Here is a 20,083-nt window from a genome sequence, read left to right as displayed (position 1 = left end):
GGACCCCTGTGGATACCAAAACCCTCAGATGCTCAAGTCCCTTATATCAAATGGTGTAGAATTTACATATAACCTAAAAACTTCCTCCTGTACACTTTAAATCATCTCTAGATCCCTTACACTACCTAATACAAACTAAATGCTATATAAATAATTGTTATACTGTATTTTTTAAATTGCTATTATTTTTTATTGTTGTGCTATTATTTTTATTGGGCTCCCTCCTCCCCCTCCCACCCCAGTAATTTCAATCCAAGGTTGGTGGAATCCATGGATGCAGAAACAATGGATACTGAGGGCCGGCTGACTAGACCTATTTTTGTTGTAATTACTCATTCTCTTCTACCTCATTAAGCTTGGTTCTTTCAAGCATGAACACCTGGTTGAATCTGCATAACCTCTTATTATCGACCTACCTTTGTTCACACACAAATGATTGCCACTTAGAGCTCTCCTACCAGGCTCCTTTTGTAAAATAAATTTTATTTTCTCCAGATAGAAAGAAATGTGATACCTTGCGGATTTTGCAGTTTCCTCGTTTTGCTGGATTGCAAGTCCCTTAGACATAAACAAATGTTCTGTACCCCGACATCAGTGGTATCCAGCTCTCAGTTGAGAAAGAGATGTAATGTGAATGCCACTCTTGGCCCCAGGTACTCCTCACTTGCCTCCACTGGGGACTGGTTCATACCCTCCTCTCCTGGCCTCAGTTTCCACACCTCTCAGTGAGGCCTTTGCCTTATACTTCAGAAATATTGTCAGCATGACTTTGAAGATTAAAGTTTGCCCCCAAAATCACTCTCTGTTATCATTGTGAAACCAGAGATGGAATGGAAAAATGGGTTTCTGAGACATTTTAAATTATTCCTTGCTTGTCTTTAGAGGCAAAATTCAGATAAGAAAGCTTATCAATTATACTTTTGTTTCTACTCAAAAACTCATGACTGCTCACTCAAAGACTCCTTGTTCTTATCTTAAAACATTGTTTACAGTGTCCCGGATGAATGGCAACAAATCCTGGGGTTTGGTGTTTGGATGGTACATTTATTCCCTGGGGAAAGAAATAACAGTTTGAGAAGGAGCAGGGTTGGGGTGGGAGAGTACTTCTCATTCTGAGGAATATTTAATTTTGCCAAGATGAGCATTCCTAGTTCTTAGTCTGTTGATGAAAAGAACTATGGTTTGTTTCTGGAACTTTCGACAAAAAATAAAGAAATTTGTAGCCTGGGGAATTTGGTTTTAAAATGCAAACACAGGAGTTATGAGTTGAGACTTGGACAGGTGTCATTTTCTTTTTAAAGGGCAGCAATATGATTCTTTGATTTGTCTTTGTTATCTTGACTTTCAATCCGGATTCCTGGGCAGTTGGTCAGCCCCAGGACATCTCCATGGGCAGGTGGCCTGGCCTTGGCACACTACCCAGTAAATCTCTGCCTGAGAGGACACTTTAGCTGGGAGGCCAGGCTGATTTTTAAAGGCAGAATTGGACTATTTACTCTAAAACACTCAGTAACACACACTGTTTAGAAAGAAACATTCCCATTCTGGGAGGAAGGAGGAGACACACAGAAGTGTCATTTATTTCTAGTCTTTTCTGGTAGAAGCTATGAAGCTGAGTTTACTCTCTGGAAATTTATGGTTTATTTTCTAGAAAATTGCATTTTATCACTGCAAAAAGGATTTTATTTCCAAATGAGTAGGCTTTTGAGCAAGAGTTTTGGAGTCACAGAGACGGGGTTAAGAAAGTGATAATGTGCAATGGCGATTCTCAAGTTCAAGGAGAAAACATGCTTTTATTGGGAGACTTTGCTTGTCTATAAAAGAAAGTAGCTATTGGCATTTATGTAGAAGTCAGCAGTTTCTTGGCACCAAATAAATAGTTTTGTGCTGAAGAAAGGGAGAGTTATCCATAGTATTTATTACTAACCAAAGAAATGCAAGGAGAATTATAATTCATCAGGTTGTGATGGCCAGGAAAGCCAGGCTGTGTTATTAGGGTCGTGACAATCACAGACATTACGGATGGCTGACCTGTAGTGTGTTTGTATGGATAGAAGGCAGAGGGTAGAGCGTGAAATATATCACAGAGTTATGTCAAATAATCTGGATAATTACTACTGCTTAAAATTTAAGTGCACAGCTAGAAAAGTGAGTAGTAACGCACTACAGTCTTGCTGAACACTGGGTAAGAAAATCATAGCAAACGTTGAGTCTGTTTTGGAAATGTTCTAAAACCAGACTATTAACACAGTGAGCCATTTTAAACGTGGCTTGCTACGTGTTTGGAGAGAAACACATACTCTTTTATTAGGAACATGAAACAAACTCTTTGAGCCGCAGTATCACTGCAAGTGAGTTTAATTGCTGGGATTAATAAATCACAGCTGCAAGTGTTAAATTCTTGGCAGGATTCTTTATTCAGCTGTTTTCCCCTTGCCCCATTACATTCCAGATTTATGGTCTGCATTATGTCTGGAGCCAGAAGTAAGCTTGCTCTTTTCCTCTGCGGCTGTTACGTGGTTGCCCTGGGAGCCCACACCGGGGAGGAGAGCGTGGCTGAACATCACGAGGCTGAATATTACATGGCTGCCGTGTACGAGCATCCATCCATCTTGAGTCTGAACCCTCTGGCTCTCGTCAGCCGCCAGGAGGCCTTGGAGCTCATGAACCAGAACCTTGACATCTATGAACAGCAAGTGATGACTGCAGCCCAAAAGGCAAGAATGCTCCTCAGAACCTGAGTTTCTCTCATACAGAGCAAATTGCTCTTTACCCCTTGATCAGTGGTTGGGTAATGCCAGGCTTCCTACCACCCTCTGAAAAATCATCCAGCTAGTTAACCTGAGTTGAATTAGTCAGTTGGATTAGGAGCCTTACCCCTCAGAGAGTGGTCCGTGGACCAGCAGCATCAGCATCCCCTGGGAGCTTATTAGAAATGCAGAATCTTGGGCCGCACCCCAGACCTGCTGAATCAGAATGTGCATTTCAGCAGGATCCCCAGGTGATGCTTTCACATGGCAAGTATGAGAAGCCCAGGACTAGATCTCCGGTTCCCAAGTGTGGTTGTACATAAGAATCACCAGGCAAGTGGTAAACAGTATGGTTGCCTGGGTCCCGGAGAGTCCGTTGTAATTGGTGTGGAAGGGGTGTGGACTGGCACTGGGATTGTTTTAAGGCTCCCCAGGGCAGTCTAATGTGCAGAAAAATTTGAAGATGACTGGGCGTGATGACCTCTCTGAGTCATTCAAAGCTTCACTGAAGTAGTAAGCATCTGCAAGAATGCCATTTGCTCCCTTCAGACTGTTTGGGGCTCGTTTCCGGTCTCTATGTCGGACTATGATCAGTCTGAGACCTTCGCCCAGATAGAACTGACCCCAAACTGACAAAGGGAAGGTCAGTGCCAGCCTTTGTGAAGGCTTCCTGGTTGGCCTGAATTTCCTGCTCCCTTCAGGAAGGGTGGGGACAAAGGAGAGGCCCCCCTGGGGGCAAAGAGGGAAATACCAGAGGTTGCCTAAGAAAATGCCCTGCTGGAAAACACAAACCCGAAGGGAAGTTTGGGCTATAACTCTGGTGGCAGGGTGACCAAGCGCAGCTGCTTGAGGAAGCTCTGCTGTGCCTCAACAGGATGTAAACTCATTGTGAGCAACACTTTCCTGCTCTCTGTGAACGTAAAGGGCAGAACCAGCAGGTCCTGCCCCAAACAGTCCCTGCCTTAGAGCAGGGTGGTCAGGATGGCCTGGACAGCCACAGCAATTAAAAAATTGCAACCTTTTAAAATTTTAGTCTATAATATATATACAAAGGCTATGTGTATTGGGTGGGGGGTTGTTTGGGGGCAGGGGGTGTGTATGTGTGTATAACATGATGTTGAAAGGGAACTTGAAGACTTGGTCCAGCTTCTTTTTTTTTCAACCAAGATCAACTTTTGCAAGGGTGACACTTTTCTTTAGTCCCAACCTGACATACGGTTTCTCCTTGAACGCCTTCAGTGGCTCAGACTCACAGGTCCATTTGTTCCAATGGTGGGAACTTCTGGACAGGTCTTCCTTTCAATGAGCAGCAGTCAGCCTCCCCGTAACTGCCACCATGATTCTATCCTCAGAGCTAAAGGGAGCAGGACCGTGTCCTTTATCACGGCATGCCATCTTCTCCACCTTTGAGGACAGCTGTCATGATCCCCCCGGCATCTGTCCCCCAGGCTATATCCTCAGTCCCTTCCACAGTTCCTTAGGAGACTCAGTTTCCAAACCTTCTACTAAAGACTTCCACGTTTTCTCTGTGCTCAGAACTGTATGCAGCTATCCCGATTCTGTCTAATAAGGGCAGGATGGAGAACTGTCACCTGTCTCATTCTAGATGTTGTCCCCAGAAAACTGCTGGCAGCCACATGTCTCATTATGGGTGTATAAGGCACTTGCTGTCAACTAAAACACCTTTTCACATGAGCAGACACACATGCTGCCATTGCCATCCTGTATTTATAAAGGTGATTGATTTAAGCTGAGGGCAAGACTTCACATTTATGCTGTTAAATTTCATCATTCCAGCCTGTTGGGCTATTTAGGGATCTTTACTGACATCCCAAGTATCAGTTACCTTTACGTCATTCACACATATGATACACACCTCATTTATGTCTATGCTGAAGTCAGTGTAAAAAAACCCCAGGCTGTGCCCTCAGACCTCCTGGTGACACTGATCTCCTAGAGGGCAGGCATTCTCTTGATAGAGATGTTTGCCTGCATGGCACTGAGTCCAGCACCTGAAATGTCATCTGTCTCTTGCTTCCCTCCCCTGCCCACCGGACCATTCTGAGACATTTGGCAAATGACACACTGAAACCCAGACTGTGACTGTAGAATTCTCCTGCATTCACCTTTCAATAATCTGCCCCCAAAGGAAACACTTAACACGGTTTTGTTGAACCCATGCCAGCTGCACAGCATCACTCCGTCTCTATTTGTTTTCTAGGAGCCAGGCTGAAGCTGTTGATATGATCACTTTTAGAATTTACAGATATCTCAGTTCCCATACGTGGTTATATGTGTTTTGTTTGTTTGCTTTCCAGCAGTACTTTTATTTTTCCTTACATGATGACGTGTTGCTGGGGCCTAATGTTCTCACATAACAGTAGAAAACCAAAATTTGTTGTTGTCTCTTTAAAGAATCGAGAATTGCGTACAGAAAAACCTTACGTAAATTAAAAAGATGAGTACATTTACAGGTGTAAATGCAAACCACTTTCAACTCAGACAAGTAACAGCCCACAGTGTTCTGGCAGAAAACATCAGCTAAGAAAGGAAAATGGGTCCTAAGTCTTGGACTTTCCAACCCTTACAGACCGGCAGCACAGAAACAACTGGTTCAGGAGCCCTTGCCAGCCTCTAGAGAAATCCCAGAACATGCAGCCCTGACATATTAATACCCTGCACAGATCAGAGACTGCTGGCCATGCAGACTCACCAAGCCACAGACTTGTCTTCCACAAGCACTTTATTAGCCACAAAGTGAGCAGGCCACATGTACTAAGGGTCGAAATCAAAGATACATACAGGGTATTAAGCAAATCTGGTTATATGTTTTAAAGCAACTTCTAAGACAAATCGATGGCAAGTTTGTGTGAAAGCTTTATATCAAAGTTGTTATAAGAGGTTCCTGAGCAAACCAATTGAAATACGGTCATGCATTGCTTAATGACAAGGATATATTCTGAAAGGATGCATCATTAGGCCATTGTGTCATTGTGCATGCATCATGGCATGTACTTACACAAACCTATATGGTACGGCCTACTACACACCTAGGCTATATGGTATGGCCCATTGTTCCTAGGCTGTAAACCTTTACAGCATGTTACTGTACTGAACACTGTAGGCAGTTGTAACAAGTGGTAAGCATTTGTGTATGTAAACATATAAAAGGTACAATAAAAATTCAGTATTATAATCTTATGGGACCACCATCACATATGTGGTCTGTCATTGACCACAGTGTCATTATGCAGTGCGTGACTATATTTCTGTCTCAGTAGGGGCATTCATAGGGGAAAAACAGAGTCCAGTTTCAAGATGATTAGGCTGGGCAGTCACTTGGGATTGTAACCTTCATTCCTCAGAAGGAAGGGGTTCTGGATCTAATTGAGGTCTACCAGAAAATTGCTGAAGCCATTTATCAGGAATGCAACTTACTTCCTAGATAGGATTACTCATCACATCAGACCCAAAATTTTGCCCCAGCTCAGGTATGTATACATAATTTAAATGTTGTTCCCCATGAAAAACCATTCAGTGCTCTCAAAGTTTTGTTTTTAATAAAGAAAAATGTCTATCCAAATATAATTTTCAAAAATCTGAAAAGATGACTCATACAAATATAGAATGAATAAAGCTTTTATTTAATTCATTAATTAAGGAACCAGTAAGATGGTAAAGCCTGTTCAAAGGAAAACTCGAGGAATGGAAATGTGTATATCAGTCAGTCCAGTGATTGTTGAAATGAATTTCCTAATAGATGCAAAACTGGATAATGTCCTATAGGGCAAAACAATTGTAATCTTTGAGGTGATCTTTTAAATAACAAAGTCAAACAGTGGTACATTCTCTAGCTAATTAAAGAATAATTGAGTGAGCCTATTAAACAGTACCCTAGTATAATTTGGAAAGGCTGCATCTCCATCTTGCCTTATTTTTAGGTTTGAGATAATTTTTCTTTACATGGTCATTGCTAAGTGTGCAATGAGATGATACGGTACTGGAAGGAACATACATTGGTATAGTATTTCTGGAAAGCAGTTTGGCAGTGTGTGTTAAGAACTTAAAAGTTTAATTTTTAGGCCAGGTGCTGTGGCTCATGCCTGTAATCCCAGCACTTTGGGGGGCCAAAGCGGGCGGATCACTTGAGGCCAGGAGTTTGAAACCAGCCTGATGGTGAAACCCCATCTCCACTAAAAATACAAAATTTAGCCAGGTGTGGTGGCCCATGTCTGTAATCTCAGCTACTCAGGAGGCTGAGGCATGAGAATTACTTGAACCCAGGAGGCGGAGATTGCAGTGAGGCAAGATCACAACACTGCACTCCAGCTTGGGCGACAGACCAAGACTCTCTCTCAAAAAACAAAACAAAACTTAAAACTCTAATTTTTATACCCTTTGATCCAGTAATTTCACTTGTAAGACTTTATTCCAAAGAAATAATCAAAAGATGCAATCGAAGATTTGTGTGAAGTGTATAAATGCAATAAGTGTTTTGAGCACACTATGCAGATGGGCACCACAGTTTTCTTTTTATTACAAAAAGTTGGGAACACTTCAAATTCCAATAATAGAGGATAAACTATGGCGTCCTCTTAAATATGATGTGGTCCCATTACAATGTATTTTTGAAAGTTGTTTTTTTTTTTCCTTTTTTTTTGTGATGGAGTTTCACTCTGTCACCCAGGCTGGAGTGCAATGGTGTGATCTCGGCTCACCGCACCCTCTGCCTCCCGGGTTCCAGTGATTCTCCTGCCTCAGCCTCCTGAGTAGCTGGGGTTACAGGTGCCCACTACCATGCCTGGCTAATTTTTGTATTTTTAGTAGAGACAGGGTTTCATCATGTTGGGCAGGCTGGTCTTGAACTCCTGAGCTCAGGTGATCTGCCCACCTGGGCCTCCCAAAGTGCTGGGATTACAGGCGTGAGCTGCCATGCTTGGCCGTATTTTTTAAAGTTCTTGATGAGGAAAGTCAAGATGTAAATCCATATATTTATTATTATCTCCATTATATACACACATACACGTATACAGAGAGAAAAAATAGTGAAAATAACCAAAATATTAATAATAAGTATCTGTGTTATAGAATTATGATTGTTTTTTCCCCGTTTTCCAAATTTTCTACAGTAAAACTTTTGAAGCTTTTATAACCAGGAAAAAAATTTAAAAGTTTGCAATGCATTCCAGAAATAAGTGTCTCAAACTTTGCTAATTTGAATTATTTATGCCTTCTCTGCCTGCCTTCTCCACCTTCCTCCCTGGGGCTGGTGTTCCCAGCTTGACATTTTAAACCCTGTAAGTGGAGAGCAGTGGAAGAATGATGCCCCAGCCCTGAGAGCTGAGGGCTGCCCTGTTTGTTTGTATTTTCTTAGGTTGCTGTAGATGTCACAGGGAGTCCCGGGCTGTGACAGCCCGGGAGCACAGGGTGTTGCCAGGTGTGGGAAAAGGCCTTTAGGGTGGTCAGAGTCCCGAAGGGAGCCTCCTAATTCCCAGTTGGAGAATGGAGATTTCAAGCGAGTTCTTGTTTCCAGGCTGAGATCAACACACTTGCCTCTTACCCACTGGCCCAGTAGGTCCTAACCTTGGCTACAAATGAGAATCACCCGGGGGACTTTTAACAAACACTGTTGCCAGTATCCCACCCACAATCAAATCAGACTTTGTAGGGGTGGGCCCCAGCATCAGTGGTTTTTCAGAAGTTCCCCAACTGATTTAGATGCACAGTGAAAGTTGACAACCACCAGACTGAAGATACCACATGTGTTAATGGGCCCAATGTATTCAAGGCCCAGTAGTCGGCCCCATCTGCCCTGGTACCCTAAGAACTCTAAATCCTTTCTAGCTATTTGCTTGTCAAACTCCTGAGCTTACTTTCAACGAAGCTTACGCATTCCCTCCTTCCCTCACGTGACCCCAGGCACAGTTAATGGTTGTTCCTAGAGGACTTTGTCTTTGTTCCTTGGGGATCAGGTGAAGTGAGACAGCATCCCCAAGACTAAGAACTCTGAGGAGAGTAAAGACACCATCTCTGCGCCTCTGGTTCCTGCTACAGAGTAACTTCCTGATGGTTGCCAAAAGAATGAACAGAAGAATGAATGAATGCAGCGGTGCTTCCTGCCATCTGATAACAGACTATTCTTTGATGTTTTCATTTTCAGGGTGTACAGATTATAGTGTTTCCAGAAGATGGCATTCATGGATTCAACTTTACAAGAACATCCATTTATCCATTTTTGGACTTCATGCCGTCTCCCCAGGTGGTCAGGTGGAACCCATGCCTGGAGCCTCACCGCTTCAGTGACACAGAGGTGATTCCTGCCTTTTTCCTCAGTAGGCTGAGGGTACACAGAGGTGAACTAAGTCAGGGACCAGAGCTGTGACATGTTAACTAAGATTGATAGGAGACCTTAAGATCCCAAAAATCCAACCCAAACTCCCAAAGATCCATATGCCACATGTTCATTCCATTAAAGAATGTCTGACGTTACAAGGCACTTATTCATCTATGGATCTTTCCATTTATTAATTACACAAGAAATACAGGAATGTATACTTAAACCAAACCAAAAGTAAAAAAAGAAAAAGTTCATCTTCACCACAGCCTGCTCCTCATCCCATGCCCTTGCTTAGAGAAACTGCCATCAACAATTTGATGTGCATTCAGCTGTATTCTTTTCTATGCATTTCATAGTTATTGACATCCTCTTTTTGTTTTGTTTTGTTTTTTTTTGAGATGGAGTCTCACTCTGCCACCCAGGCTGGAGCGCAGTGGCGCGATCTCAGCTCACTGCAAGCTCCACCTTCGTGGTTCATGCCATTCTCCTGCCTCAGGCTCCCGAGTATCTGGGACTACAGGCACCCACCACCATGCCCGGCTAATTTTTTCTGTGTGTATATTTTTAGTAGAGACGGGGTTTCACCGCGTTAGCCAGGATGGTCTCGATCTCCTGACCTCGTGATCTGTCCACCTCGGCCTGCCAAAGTGCTGGGATTACAGGCATGAGCCACCGCACCTGGCCTTGACATCCTCTTTTTAAGCGTACTATATGCTTATTCATTTTAAATTTTTGCTATTATATTTTTGTAAACATGTTCAAGTTTTTCTGTAAAATAAAATTTTTAGAAATGAAATCCCTCTGGCCAGGTGCGGTGGCTCACACCTGTAATCCCAGCTACTTGGGAGGCTGAGGCAGGAGAATCGCTTGAACTTGGGAGGCAGGAGTTGCGGTGAGCCAAGATCACACCACTGCATTCCAGCCTGGGCAACAGGAGCAAAACTCTGCCTCAAAAAAAAAAAAAAAAAAAAAAAAAAAGAAATGGAATCCCTCAAAGGATATGTACATTTTAAATTATATTAAAGAGTACCAAATTTCCGCCTTAAAAAACTTTGATTTCACTTTACAGCCCCAGTCATACAGTATGAGTGCCTCTTTTTCCATCCTTTGGTTAACGCAAGATAGAATAATCTTTTGAGCCTGGGCACAGTGCTTCACATCTGTAATCCCAGCATTTTGGGAGGCCAAGGCTGGCGGATAGCTTGAGCTCATGAGTTCGAGACCAGCCTGGCCAACGTGGTGAAACCTCATCTCTACAAAAAATACAAAAATTAGCTGGGTGTGGTGGTGCATGCCTGTAGTCCCAGCCACTCAGAAGGCTGAGATAGGAGGATGGCTTGAGCCTGGGAGGCGGAGGTTGCAGTGAACCAAGATTATGCCACTGCACTCCAGCCTGGGCGACAGAGCCAGACCCTGCCTCAAAAAAAAAGAAAAAGAATAATATTTTGAATTTTTGCCAGTCTTATGAAGGTGAGAAATGATAGCTATCTCATTGTTGTAATTTGCACTTCTCTCTCACTAATGAGATTGAGCATCTTTTGAGATGTTCGTGGGTCATTTTTCTTTGTTCTTCTATGAATCACCTGTTTATATCCTTTGCACATTTTCAGTAGTGGTTGCTTTTTTCTTATTGATTTATGATAGCTGTTTATTATGGATAAATATAAGTACTTTTATATTTAAAAATTGTGAGAGCCAAGTACAATGGTGTACACCTATAGTCCCAGCTTCTTAGGAGGCTGAGACGAGAGGATTGCTTGAGGCCAAGAGTTTGAGTCCAGCCTGGGCAATATAACAAGACCCTGTCTCTGAAAAAAAAAAAAAAGAAAGAAAGAAAGAAGAGGAAGCAAAAGGAAGGATTTTAAAAAGTCATTTATTTTATTTTATTTATTTATTTATTTATTTATTTATTTATTTATTTTGAGACGAAGTCTCGCTCTGTCACCCAGGCTGGAGTGCAGTGGTGCTATCTCGGCTCACTGCAAGCTCCGCCTACTGGGTTCACGTGATTCTCCTGCCTCAGCCTCCCGAGTAGCTGGGACTACAGGCACCCACCACCACGCCCTGCTAATTTTTTGTATTTTTAGTTGAGATGGGGTTTCACCGTGTTAGCCTGGGTAGTCTCAATCTCCTGACCTCAGGATCCGCCCGCATCGGCCTCCCAAAGTGCTCGGATTACAGGCAAAAAACTCATTTATTTACACCTTTTTTTCCTCTAGGTGCTCCAGCGCCTGAGTTGTATGGCCATCAGGGGAGATATGTTCTTGGTGGCCAATCTTGGGACAAAACAGCCTTGTCATAGCAGTGACCCAAGATGCCCAAAAGATGGGAGATACCAGTTCAACACAAATGTCGTGTTCAGCAATAATGGAACCCTTGTTGACCGCTACCGTAAACACAACCTCTACTTTGAGGCAGCATTTGATGTTCCTCTTAAAGTGGATCACATCACCTTTGATACCCCCTTTGCTGGCAGGTTTGGCATCTTCACATGCTTTGATATATTGTTCTTTGACCCTACCATCAGACTCCTCAGAGACTACAAGGTGAAGCATGTTGTGTACCCAACAGCCTGGATGAACCAGCTCCCACTCTTGGCAGCAATTGAGATTCAGAAAGCTTTTGCTGTTGCCTTTGGCATCAACGTTCTGGCAGCTAACGTCCACCACCCAGTTCTGGGGATGACAGGGAGTGGCATACACACCCCTCTGGAGTCCTTTTGGTACCATGACATGGAAAATCCCAAAAGTCACCTTATAATTGCGCAGGTGGCCAAAAATCCAGTGGGTCTCATTGGTGCAGAGAATGCAACAGGTGAAACGGACCCATCCCATAGTAAGTTTTTAAAAATTTTGTCAGGTGATCCGTACTGTGAGAAGGATGCTCAGGAAGTCCACTGTGATGAAGCCACCCAGTGGAACGTGAATGCTCCTCCCACATTTCACTCTGAGATGATGTATGACAATTTCACCCTGGTCCCTGTCTGGGGAAAGGAAGGCTATCTCCATGTCTGTTCCAATGGCTTCTGTTGTTATTTACTTTACAAGAGGCCCAGCTTATCCAAAGAGCTGTATGCCCTGGGGGTCTTTAATGGGCTTCACACAGTACATGGTACTTACTACATCCAAGTGTGTGCCCTGGTCAGGTGTGGGGGTCTTGGCTTTGACACCTGTGGACAGGAGATCACCGAGGCCACAGGGATATTTGAGTTTCACCTGTGGGGCAACTTCAGTACTTCCTATATCTTTCCTTTGTTTCTGACCTCAGGGATGACCCTAGAAGTCCCTGATCAGCTTGGCTGGGAGAATGACCACTATTTCCTGAGGAAGAGTAGGCTGTCCTCTGGGCTGGTGACGGCGGCTCTCTATGGGCGCTTGTATGAGAGGGACTAGGAAAAGTATGTGGTCCGTGGGGCGGACTCTGGCCATCATGTTGCAGCCTTGCACTTCCACAGGCTATAAGCCCTGGGACCACCTTTCTGCCTTGAGGGCAGGAGCCCACTTCTGTGGCACCAGATTCCACCCTGGGAACTGTGGAACAAGTAGGAGAGGCAGATTCCCTCAGTGTCTTCCTCTTAAACCTCAATCATCGAAACATTAGGAGATATTTTCTATTCACATTTATCTTTTTCAAGCCACATCTTCCTCTAACAAATCTCTCAGTATGCGATTGGTCTCAAGCTAAAACAAAAATAAATATCAGTTTATATTTTACACATCCACAAAGCAGTGGCTTGGGTTTTTTTTTTAATCTTGTTGATCAAGTGACACCCAGGACATGTAAATATTTCATAAGCCTTAAACATTTTCTGAGGTAAGAAACAAGCTCTCAAAGCAAAAGCTCAATTAGAAATGGCCCCCTGTGGGGAACCTTCCCATCCTGGTCAACCAGAACTCTATCCAGATGAAATGGCAATGCTAGCGCCACCAGCAACATCAGAAACGTAGACCTTAAAGCGGCTTTTAAAAATAGAAAAGAACTGTTCCTCACATCTGCCAGTAATGGAATTTTCTGTCAGTAAATGGAATGTGTAGGCAGGACCTGGAATAACTGGAGAGAGTGCAGCGCTTCGGGGTGAAGGGCGGGTGGGGACTGGAAATGTTGAGACGGGGGCAGCCATGGGAAGGTATCAGTAATAGAATTCTTTCTGTACGACACAGCTCATCCAGGGATTCCAGGGACCTTAATAAATCACGGTAGCTTTGGGCAAGAGTTGGGCATGTTGCCCGACTGTGCAGGATGGATTGATGCTGGTATAATTTGATCTGGAGCCCTATAGAGGATCTCCTTGCTTTGCAGCGATGCCTGGCACCCCATAGAGATAAGTTGCAGGGACTGCCGTGAAGGGCATGAAGGGTGGCCCACTTTAGTCATGCATTTATTCAATCAGCCAACAGGCACAGAGCAGGAGCTTCCCATGTTAGGAATTCCAGATGCAAAATTATCAGATTCAATATGGTGAAGACATTTTTAGGCCACTGATTTCTGTGTAATTTCTGTCCAACATTTCAAAGCCATTTTAAAAAGGATTTTGACTGCATGCCTAGTAGCTGTTTCAGATCATTTTTTAAGTGCAGAATGGATAATTAGTCTTCAGTGATTTGCCTCTTAAATGTGGCCATTTAGTTTGAACTCCTTTTTAGTTTTTTTAAACAGTATATGCTTAAACATCACACAATTTTATAAGGCAAGAAAAATGAAATGATCTCCCTATTCCCCCACAGTGTAGGCCTCCAGATCCTTTTCTGGCTTTTAGGCAGGACAATTAACAACATGGATTCTCCAGTCAGACTGATGGGGTTTCCATGCATGGCCTCAGCGTTTACTCCTCACTGGGGAGACCTTGGGCCTCGGTTTTTTATTCATAGAATGCATGTTGAATAAACCATGTGGGAAAAAGCAGAGCCAGCACCAGCCCCTGCTGACTCACTGATCCCTCGAAAAGGTCTGGGATGAGTCAAGTCTTCAGGGAATAAGCAGGAAGGACTTGGAATTCCTGAGCAAGCCCTGGGTTCCCCACGCCCTAGGAAGTCCCTCTGGAAGGGGAGCAGGACCTCTCCCACCAGATGACAGAGTTCGCTTTCCCGCCCACTGCAGCTCCCACCAGGCGTGAGCTGGCAGGCCAGAAGCGGCCCCAGATGTGGCTATCCACCGCCCAGTCTGCTTCCCTGCCTCAAACCCCAGGGAGACAGAAATTACCTAAAAATGCATATCATTGCTTTATGCCAAGATGATTCAAATAAGCCTGAGAAAGAGAGGCCAGCGCTAAATACAGACTTGGCAGAACTACTTCACCCAGTAAACATCTAATCAGCACCTGCAGGATCCTCATTCCGCCCTTCTGGGCAGAGCACCACGAACTTTCCCTGAGTTATTTTCTACCAACAATTTAGAATGAATTGCTCATGAAGTAGAAATGAGGGGGAAAGCAACTAATGGTGGTAGAACAAAGTAATTTTTACAATTAAAAGAAGTAGCTGCCAGATGACAGAACAAAGTACAGGACGGGAAAATAAATCATTTTCAGGGAAAAAATATATCTATGACTAATGGTTGTGATATGTTTTTGTCGATTGTGATCCTGAAATTCAGGAAGCAAATGGCAATCTTAACCACAACATGGAGACAGGAAATCAAGTGCATTTTTGGCTAAACCAGACTTGGGGGAAGTAGCTTGGTTTGCGTGGTTTCTCATGTAGGTGCAGCTGTGCTTTTCTGTGGTTTTTCTCACACGGGAAGTGAGAGGCACGGTGAGCTGTATTCACACTGGATTTAAAAGCCCTGTTCTTAGAGAGGAAAAAACCAGGCCTCCTCACAGACTGCCAAGTCCCAGCGCCCACCACGTCTGCTCTCAAGACACAGGCCTGTCCAGAGCCCCTGCTGAGGGAAACCCACCCAGGCCACTTTTCCCCACAGGTGGCCCTGCTTGGTACCTGTGCCCCCACCCCCCAGCCATGGTATATTGAACCAGGAGGAGGCACCCAGCCCAAGGCCAGCCAATCAGAGCACTGGCTAGTAGCCCAGGAGGTGTCCTGGCACAGAAGATCTGCTCAGAGAGGACCGATGGTGAGTCAGCCGCTCCGATTCTCAATGAAACTCAGAACTGCTCAACTGAAATGACCACTCAAAGAACAATTTCTCAACAAAGTGGATTTATATGGGACAAAATAGAAAGGCATAAAAGTATGAAATGTTTTGTGCACAAAGGCCTAGATTTGAGACAAGAGCTGATGTGGCCTCAGGATCTGTGGGTAGGACTGCTGGGGGCCATGTTGCTTCTCAGGCCAGAGAAAGGTCCTGGTCTCCTGGCTTCAGTCTTTCATTCCCTAACCTCCCTTTGAATGTTAGTTACCTATTCCCACATAACAAATTGCCCAAAAACTTAATGGCTTAAAACAAGCATGGACATCGTTAATTCACTCAGTTCTGTGGGGCAGGAAAGCGGGTCTCTCATGAGGCTACAGTCAAGATGTCAGCCAAGGTGACAGTCAAGATATCAGCCAAGGCTGCAGCCGGTTGAAGGCCTCACTGGATTTGGAGAATATTATTGATTGAATTGCGTCTTCCCCAAAAAAGATACGTTGTAGTCCTAACCCCTAATAGCTCAGAATGTGGCCTTATTTGGAAATAGGGTCTTTGCAGATGCAATGAAGATATAAGTTAAGATGAGGTCACACTAGAGTAACTGGGCCCTTAATCCAATATGACATGTCCTTATCAGAAGAGGAGAAGACACACACACAGGGAGAAGATGACTGTGTGACAACAGGGGCAGAGATCACAGGGATGCCTCTACCAGACAAGGCACACCAGAAATTGCTTGCCAACAAACACCAGAAATTAGAAGAGGCAAGAAGCGACCCCCCACACACAACCCACCCCTGCAGGTTTCAGAAGAAGCATAGCTCTGCCAACACCTTGATTTTGGATTTCCAGCTTCCACAACTATGAGACAATAAGTTTCTGTTGTTTGAAGCCACCCAGTTCAGGGTACTTTGATATGGCAGACCTAGGAAACAAATACAGAGGGTCACTTGCAAAATGGCCCATTCACACAGCTGGCAAGTTGGTGCTGGCTGCTAGCAGGAGGTCTCAGTTCCTCACCACACTGGTCTTTCCATAGGGATAGCTGAGTGTCCTCATGATGTGGCCCCTGGCTTCCCCTGAAGCAAGTGATCCAAGAGAGCACAGGTGGAGCCATGATGTCTTTTATGATCTAGTCTCAGAAGTCACACTGCATCATTTGGCACCATCTTATTGAGTTACACAGGTCAGCCCTGCTCCCTATGGAAAGAGACAGAGGGTGTTAGATGCCCAGAGGTGAACCTCATTGGGTACCATCCTGCAGATGGGCTACCACTCTGCTCAATCCAAATCACAGCTCTCCTGTTTCTCACCTCCCAACAGTTCCTGTTCCTCAGGCCAAAGTTCACATTCTGCACAGCCTCAGCTCCACCTGACCTCTGAGCTCACATGATGGCCCTTACTGTGAACCTGGGTTTCTGGTCCAGCCATAGCTACTTCTTTAAGCTCCTCCAGTGTGCTGAGCACAATCTGGCCCCTGTACTGTTGTCTGCTTGAAATGGTGTCTTCTGATGAACACTCATCCATCCTTCAAGGTCTATTCTCTCATCACAGCTTGTGACTCTTCCGCTTATTGAACTGGTGTTTCCCATTCCCAGTTCCCAGAGCCCTTTCTCATTGAACCATTTATCTGAGTTCTCTCTGCCGGAACATGAGCCATGCGTAGAGTAGCCACCTAGTAGTGAGTGACAGCTCTGTGCTGGATGCACATAAATGGTCTCCCTTAACTTCCATGAGCCCTAAAGGTTTGCTACAGCTATTTTACAGATGGGGAAAACTGACAGAGAGATATTAATGAATTGCCCACATGCAAATATGTGCTGAGTCTTGGGTTTGCATCTTCTTTATAGTGACTCCACGGAGACCCACCCTCTAAGACCAGAGCCAGTGTCCTATTCATCTGTTGTCTCTGCTGCGTTCAGCATGGCGCTGTCTTGGCTTACAAAATCTGCTTTATGCTTGCTGACTGCTGAATGAATGAATGAATGAATGAATGAATAGGTAGTCACAAAGAATGTTTAGAATGTTTCTCAGACAGGCTGAGAAAAAAACCAACAAAACCTTATTTCCATTTGGAAAGTTTTTTTATTTTTGTGTTTAGTACTGAAGTAAAACAAAAATCTGAATTAACAGCTGCCCTGTTAAAAATGAAATTACCAATATATGAACTGTAGGCATCATGCGTATATAATTTTTTTGTAGATAACTTTTCTTCTCATTTTCCTTCTCCTTCTCCTCTTCATCTTTTTCTTTCTGTTTGAGCAAAAAAAAAAAGAGAATATATTAACTCATAACTGGGGAGTCTAAGAATAAATTATCTTCAGGCATTGCTGAATCCAGGGGCTCAAATGGTGTCTCTGGACACAGTATCGCACTCTACTCTGCACTCTTCTTTATCATTTTCTCCCACAGACAGACTCTCCGTGTAGTTACAACAATGGCCATGACAGTTCTAGGCTTCATCTGCCCCTCTCAGCAACTCTAGAGAAGAAGCTCCTCTTTTTACACAGTCCCTAATAAAAGTCTCAGAGCTGAACAACCTGGGCTTTTGCTTAGGGTGCACGCCCATCCTGAATCAATGATCGGCCAGAGAGCTGAGCTGTGATATTCTTTTTTTTTTTTTTGAGACGGAGTCTTGCTCTGTGGCTCGGGCAGGAGTGCAATGGCGTGATCTCGGCTCACTGCAAGCTCCGCCTCCTGGGTTCAAGCGATTCTCCTGCCTCAGCCTTCCGAGTAGCTGGGACTACAGGCACGTGCCACCACGCCCAGCTAATTTTTTGTATTTTTATAGAGACAGGGTTTCACCGTGTTAGCCAGGATGGCTTTGATCTCCTGACCTCGTGATCCGCCTGCCTCAGCCTCCCAAAGTGCTGGGATTACAGGCGTGAGCCACCGTACCTGGCCAGGGCTGTGATATTCTGATCGGCCAGCACTGAGTCACATGGCCACTGTTAGGGTGAGGGATGATAGGCTTAGCTCTGACCTGAAATTCATGGATTGAGGGGTGGGGCCTATTTCCCAGGGGAACACTGGGACAGCGTTACCAGGGGAAGGGGAGTGGGATATAGTCGGGCCAAAACAGTAAATGTCCATGAGGCTTTTTTCCTCTGAGCAGAAATTTCACTGTGATGCCAGTCAGGTATTGCTGCCGTAAGCGCCATGGTGGGAGAGAGACTGCAAATCTTGATTAATTGAGGAGAGCTTAAGAACAGAGTGATTTACACAGGTGTGGGCAGGATGTAGGGGAACCCAGGAAGGATAATGCACTACCCAGGGGCTAGCGACAGCAAGCCAGGCCTGCTGGGGTGCTATGCACCCCAGGCCTGAAGGTGTGAAGGGCTGAAGTGGTTACCAGAAGCGGGAGAGGGAAGCTTATGGAGAGAGCAGACCGGCAGGAGCAGGGGCTGTAAGAAAGACAGCCAGACCATAGTGGTGTGACAGGCAGAGAGCCAGGCGATCCATATCCTGTCTCCTCTCTCTTCTCTGCTCCTGACTCCTGCTGTGGCTTCCCACTGGCTGGACCCAACAGGAAAGCAGAGGACAAGAGAATCTGGTTGGTGCTGTCTGGAAGTCAGTGTTTGGGGTCAAAGAACAGAATGGAGAGGGGTAGAGCATGCAGGGAAGACGAATGCAGCCCTGGCATGGTTCTTCCAGAACATTCTGCAAGCTCATAGACCAGTTCATTTGAGAAGAAATAGAGGAGTTAGGGGAGAGAGACACTTCTTAATGAAAATAACCTTGGTAGCTAGTCTCAAGATTAGCCCCCAGTGCTCCCCACCTGCTGGTACCCGTTGTGTAACACTTCCCACATTTTTCTGGGGTCGTTTTGTGTAACCAGTAAAATATGGCAGATGTGATGGCATGTTACTTCTGAAATTGGGTTATAAAAGATACTGCAGGCTGGGCACAGTGGCTTACGCCTATAATCCCAGCACTTTGGGAGGCCAAGCCTGGCGATCACAAGGTTAGGAGTTCAAGACCAGTCTGGCCAATATGGTGAAACCCTGTCTCTACTGAAAATACAAAAATTAGCTGGCGTGGTGGCACACGCCTGTAGTCCCAGCTAGTTGGGAGGCTGAGGCAGAAGAATCACTTGAACCTGGGAGGCGGAGTTTGCAGTGAGCTGAGATAGCACCCCTGCACTCCAGTCTGGGCAACAGAGCGACACTCCGTCTCCAGAAAAAAAAAAAAGATACTGCAGCTTCTATCTTGGTTGCTCACTTGCTATCTTGGGTCCCTCCCTCTGGGGAAAGCCAGTTGCCATCTCCCAAGGATCCCTATGGACAGGTCCATTTGGCAAGGAACAGCCACCAGCTATAGCTGCATGAGTGAGCCATGTTGGAAGTGAGTCCTCCAGCTGCAGTCAAGCTTCCAGATGACCATTGCCCTGGGAAACGACTGCAACCTCATGAAAGACCCTGAGCCAGAACCACCCCACGAAGTCACTCTTGATTTCCTAAGTCTCAGAAGCTATAAAATATAAATGTGTGTTGTTTTAAAATCCTAGGTTTTGAGGTAATTTATTATACAGCAATAGATAACTAATACAATAATCTTGCTACCAGCACCTTAATCTCCCACATCCAAGTTAAAATTCATCCAACACTCAATCTCCCAGCTATCCTGACTGCTCCTATACAGGTATCTCTCCCACTATATATATATCAAGTGCTATTAGTGGCTATTATTTGCTGGGTTACACAAAGCCAGAAATCATTTACATCTACTCTCTTTTCTTCTGATTTTGCATAGCAAAATGCAACAGGGAGATGATCTCAGATAGAGGGAGAACAACAAAAAAGAAAGGTCCATGCTGAACAGAACTTGGTTGCTTTGAAATCGGAAGTTCTAGAGGAGGTATTCTGACAGCGGCCAGGAAAATCTCCTGCCCCCAGAATTTTGTCTAATCCAC

At 44.6% G+C, this 20,083-nt stretch overlaps 1 protein-coding gene across 6 annotated transcripts in view; it reads left to right on the top strand.

The window, feature by feature from the left end:
• Positions 1-12,812, top strand: part of BTD (biotinidase) — a 45,782-nt gene extending 32,970 nt beyond the window's left edge. For 5 of the 6 annotated variants that reach the window (XM_009239304.4, XM_003776312.5, XM_054552571.2 and 2 more), the window contains exons 2-4: positions 2,453-2,717; positions 8,911-9,060; positions 11,307-12,812. In XM_009239304.4, coding sequence (XP_009237579.3) covers positions 2,457-2,717; positions 8,911-9,060; positions 11,307-12,479 — 1,584 coding nt within the window. In that variant the 5' untranslated portion in view covers positions 2,453-2,456 and the 3' untranslated portion in view covers positions 12,480-12,812. Of the gene's footprint in view, positions 1-495; positions 654-2,452; positions 2,718-8,910; positions 9,061-11,306 lie in introns of all 6 variants that reach the window. The other variant, XM_063722582.1, reaches the window with a different exon arrangement.
• Positions 12,813-20,083: the final 7,271 nt, after the last annotated feature.

The sequence above is a fragment of the Pongo abelii genome, chromosome 2 (genome assembly GCF_028885655.2).
Source record: "Pongo abelii isolate AG06213 chromosome 2, NHGRI_mPonAbe1-v2.0_pri, whole genome shotgun sequence".
NCBI lineage: Eukaryota > Metazoa > Chordata > Mammalia > Primates > Hominidae > Pongo > Pongo abelii.
Note: the sequence above shows the minus strand (reverse complement) of the source record. Positions and strands in the feature narration are given on the sequence as shown.